This window comes from Parasteatoda tepidariorum, chromosome 1 (assembly GCF_043381705.1).
Source record: "Parasteatoda tepidariorum isolate YZ-2023 chromosome 1, CAS_Ptep_4.0, whole genome shotgun sequence".
NCBI classification, from domain to species: domain Eukaryota; kingdom Metazoa; phylum Arthropoda; class Arachnida; order Araneae; family Theridiidae; genus Parasteatoda; species Parasteatoda tepidariorum.
The window spans coordinates 40,754,944-40,760,088 of record NC_092204.1 but is presented as its reverse complement, the minus strand read 5'-3'; the positions used below and the strand labels follow the sequence as shown (position 1 = coordinate 40,760,088).

General features: G+C 32.6%; 1 protein-coding gene across 1 annotated transcript; it reads left to right on the top strand.

Annotated features, from left to right (window-relative positions):
• The first annotated feature begins 589 nt into the window (after positions 1-589).
• LOC122268749 (52 kDa repressor of the inhibitor of the protein kinase-like) lies at positions 590-1,747 on the top strand. The gene has a single exon (XM_043038965.2). It carries the CDS (start codon positions 590-592, stop codon positions 1,745-1,747), a length of 1,158 nt encoding a protein of 385 aa, XP_042894899.2.
• Positions 1,748-5,145: the final 3,398 nt, after the last annotated feature.

The following is a 5,145-nucleotide window of genomic DNA, read 5'->3' as shown; positions in this document are numbered from 1 at the left end:
TTTACATCGGTAAGAGAAATGTCTTTATCACAAAAAATCGATCGAAACTGCTGGGACATTAAACGATATTTTATTTGGAAATATGAAGCATATGGATGAATAAGTTGACAGTGCAGCAAGCAGAAGAAAATTAGAAAATAGAAGAAACATTACTCCAGAAATCAAGGTCTCGCTCTAAGAGGACATAAGGATTCGGGAATAATTGCTGAACAGCCAGGTGAAGAGAACGACGGAAATTTTCGGGCATTGCTTCGTTTCCGGAGTAAGAACGATTCGACTCTTAAGAACATTTTAGAGTCAAGCAGAAAAAATGCTCAGTATACTAGCCCTCGATTTCAGAACAAAGTTATTGAGGTTTGCAATATTTTAATCCTGCAAAAACAAGTCAGCAAGATTAATGATGCATCCTGCTTTTCCATTCTTGCAGATAAAGACAACTGATATTGTAAGTATAGAGCAATTATCGTTATGCGTTCGATATGTCGATAAAGAAAATTTTAACATCACCGAACAGTTTTTGCAATTCATTCCGGTGCATGACTTAATCGGAAAAGCAATAGCAACAACAGTATTAGACCAATTACAGCTTATGAAAGTTGATATAAAAAAACTACGTGGACAGGGGTACGATGGTGCTGCATCAATGAGTGGAAAAATTAATGGTGTACAAGCCCACGTAAGAAATATTGTCCCATCAGCACTCTATGTACATTGCTCTGCTCATAGCCTCAATTTGGCTGTATCAAATGCATGCGAAATAACTGGCGATAGAAATTGCTTAGTGACAATTAAAACATTATACGACTTTTTAAATACGCCAAAAAGACAGTATGTCCTATCCTCAGCAATAGAGGAGATGGGAACCAGCTCTATGAGGGAGAAAATTAAACAGCTATGTGCAACCCGTTGGATGGAAAGATACGACTCAGTGACCGCTGTGGTGGAACTTTTCGAGCCTATCGCCAAAACACTACAAAAAATATCAGAATGGAAGGATAAGGAATCAGCTACCCAGGCTAATTCTTTACTGTGCACAGTATCTAATTGCCAGTTCGTAATATCTCTTTTGCGCATTTACAAAGTTTTCACCATAACAATCCATCTCTGTAGATACATACAAAAAACAAGCATAGATTTGATAGTGGCAGTGAGTCTTGCAGAAGATGTCATTAAAGATCTAAAATTAATGCGTGAAAATGCCACTGAAACATTCTCTGAAATATTCAGCTCTTCTTCTCTTATGCTAGCAAGCACTGGATCTTCCACTTCCATGAAAATCCCTAGAATAACGGGAAGACAGAAAAATCGTGATAATTTTCCCTCATCGACACTCGAAACATATTTCAGAGTTAGTGTTTTTATTCCAGTTATAGAAAATTTTATAACACAATTAGACTTAAGATTTGTATCGCATCGTGACATTTTGAAAGGATTTCAGTGTCTTCTACCTGCCGATCCTTTCACTTGCCAACCTTCAAACATAAAGGCTTTTGAAGCATTAGTGGAATTTTACGCTCCAAATTTGGATACCTGTAAAGAAAGCCTTAAGTCTGAACTAAAACTCTGGTATAAAAGATTAAAAAGGATTAGTGAAGACGGAGGTAGTGTTCCAAAAACTGCGGCGGATGCTCTTGGAATGTGCAATAAAGATATAACACCAAACATTTTCAAACTCCTAGAAATATTGGTCGTTCTACCTGTTTCAACGAGTGCAGACGAAAGATCCTTTCGACTTTACGTCGTTTGAAGACTTATTTACGCAACTCAACGGGAAATAATAGAATGAATGGATTGGCGCTCTTAAGCATTGATAGAGAATTTACCCCAGCTGTAGAAGACATTTTAAACGAACTTGCAAAAAAAAAAAAAAAAAAAAAAACAAAAAAANGATATTACAGTATAAATCAATAAATTTTTAGCGTGTTTGTATACTGGTTTAATTCCCTATTTGTTGGTAAGTTATTTTTCGGTTAAATTTATTGGTTTTCTATGGAATATTCACATTTATACGGTTATTATTTAGGTAGCTGTTACAGTATGAGTAGTTTTTTCTAGCTTAATTTATTCCTACTTTTTAATAAAAATAAAATATTTTTCCTCTTATTATAAAAAAAATTATATTCTTAAACTTAAAAAATAAAAACAAAATTTAACTAAACAATGTTGTCGAAATAAAAAGTCAAAATTGTCTAGCTGTCTAAATTAGGGAAGTAATAGTGCTTTATTACATACTCGAATTTCTTTTAGTAATTTCTGAAAATTATGAACCCCCCTCCNATGTTGTAAATTTGTAATGTTTAGTCATCCTATATGGGGACCAACTAATGATAGAGACTTGAAAATTTTTGATTTACAAAAAACCAAACATAAATCTGAAAAAGTGAATTCAATAATTTTGTAACGTACCGATTCAGTTTTTTCTAAAACTTTTATTGAAATTAATCATCTTAAGGTAAGAAAAAAAAGTAAAATTTTAAGACTTCGTCCTATATCCTTTTGATTTGAGGGCTACAGCATACCACCTGGGAAAGGTATTAAAGAGACCTTCAAGAGTGGACATCGGGATTTTTGACCATTCTGGTTGAATATCCTGAAAGAGTTATGCCTTTGAAGAATGCTTTTCTGTGCCCCAACTTCTCTTCTGGTGATTTCCCAAAGGTGCTCTATATGATTAACAGCAGGTCATTGACTAAGCCAGTTCACAATTTTAACCTTCTTAACTTTAAACCAAATTATTTCAATTCTGAAGATGTGCTTATGATTACCTTTTTACTTCGAGGCATCTTTTTATGATCATAAAGTAGTATATGATTTCTAAAATGTTCTTGTATGTATATTGATTCATAGTCTCATTGATGCATACGAGATGGATGGCGCCATTCTGATGGAAAGCTACCCAAATCATTACTTATAACTTTCCGTTTTTAACTATTGACCGTTCTGACATGGGATCCATTGTGGTGCTATTAAGACGACGAATTAAATCGTCATCTAACACTTCCAAACAAATTGAATTTGGTTTCATCCCTCTACAGGGCAATCTTTCAGTTTTTAGTCGTCCATGCTTCGTGCTGCTTTGCAAATTTCAATAGGACCATCCTATTCGATGCTCGAGTGATAGGATTTTTATAGGAACTCGTGCTCTCAATCTAGCAACGCTCAGATGACGACTTATATTGTATTTATGGTGTAAGTCCATGTTCTGTTACCATCTCTTTGCATATTTGATTAGTACTTTTTTTTAATCATCAACTGACTTTCTTCGGAATGCGTCTGGACGTTGAGTTTTTTTCCTTCCTAAATTCCTGATCTTGCATCTTTCCCATCCTTCCACCATATATATATATATATATATATATATATATATATGGTGGAAGGATGGGAAAGGTGCAAGATCAGGAGCATTTAGGAAGGAAAAAACTATATATATATATATATATATATTCTGGCCATATTGCCTAAGACTTCCGGTTGGGCCTGTTTTTTTTAAGGATAGATGGTGAATGTCTGTCATGAGGAAATTTTGCTTATAGAAAAACTTAGAACAGAAAAACATATTGTCTCAAAACTTCTGCTCCCTACTGTATCATGATAAAACGTGAGACCATTCATTAATTCTATGTGGAGGGACATACATGAGCTCTATATTGCGTAAGAAATAGTGGTTTTTAAAAAGCGGTGAACGTTATTTCGAAACAAATAGTTATACATTTTTAATGGTATGTGGTTTATAATCTTTGTGAATTAAATAGTGTTCGTTCAGCAACATTGAACCAGAAAGGGTTAAAGAAGGACATGAGTGAAAACTATTATGTAATACACTAAAAATAAATGTTCTGGCCATTTTTTTCACTGAAGTAAATATTATAGATTGATTAAATTTTTTTGAACATTTTCTGACTCATTTTTAAAATATAAAGCGCTAATGTATTGCAAATTTCTGAAATAAAATTTTTAAGTTTGCTTCTTATTATTAGAATCTCAATCACTTTTTAACGAAAATAATCTTTGACTGCCGTTTTTATGAAAAGTTACAACTCAAATGCAATGAAGCACTACTTTAAAGAGAGGAATTTTTGTCATAAAACATGAACTTAAACATGCAAATTAGTGAAATACATATTTTGTCAAGATAAGAAATCTTTTTGAATACATCTTACCTTGCAAATCATTTCCAAATCACACATCATACCTTGTACATCATTTTCCAAAAAGTTAGAACCCATATGCAAAGAGTAACGCGTGTAAACTATTTAAGTTATTAAAATAAATGCTCCACTGAGCATATTTGTGAAATAAATATATTAATTGGATACTTGCACTTCAAGAAGAAGATCACAAAAACTCACACATTTTAGACATTTCTTGTGCTTGATTTCTAATAAAATCATGTCTATTTTAAGCTGGCTTTAACATTTACCTTGGAATATATAGTGAAAGAATTGAAATCTTTGTGAAAGAATCTTTGTGGAAGAATAAAGAATGAGTCACTTAAGAGAATATTAACTTGCTTGACGGTCTTAGCTTACTCGAAATAGAATGGAAAGTACAGTTGTTAACGTAAACAGATGCCCCGTTTCAACAACCAATCAGGATCGAGAGAGAGAGAAAGAATTTTTATTTTATTTTTATAAACTTTATACATGTTAGATTTTGAATAATTTGAGAGAAAAAAATTCACTCCGTTCGCATCACCTGATGTTGATACGAACGGAGATGCATTTAAAGACAAAGTTTTAAATAATTTCTTTCATATCGATTTTAACGTTTCATTATAAATAGTAACAATACAAATAACAAAAAAAGGGTTAATAATAGTGGATCAAATTAATTTTATTACTGATTTTTTTTTTGATTTGCCTCAAAACATTTTTTTAAAATATTAGATATTAAAAAGTATAGAGATATTTTAGATGGAGACTGATAGTTGAGACGGCTCTGACTTGTACTAGGTTATCATGCTGATGGAAGAAAAAGATATTTTAAAAAAATTCAGTTTATATTCAATTACAAGAAAGCTTACTATGAGTTAGAATCGGTACTTACTTTATTTTAAGAAGATAATTTAGGCGACACAAAGTCACATCCACCACGGTCGTGTGCGAAAAATATATTTTGTAACTCAACGTCATCGGAACGCGTCTG

Excerpts from the sequence above, each read along its gene's own strand:
- LOC122268749 (XM_043038965.2), top strand. The coding sequence starts at position 590 with ATGAAAGTTGATATAAAAAAACTACGTGGACAGGGGTACGATGGTGCT.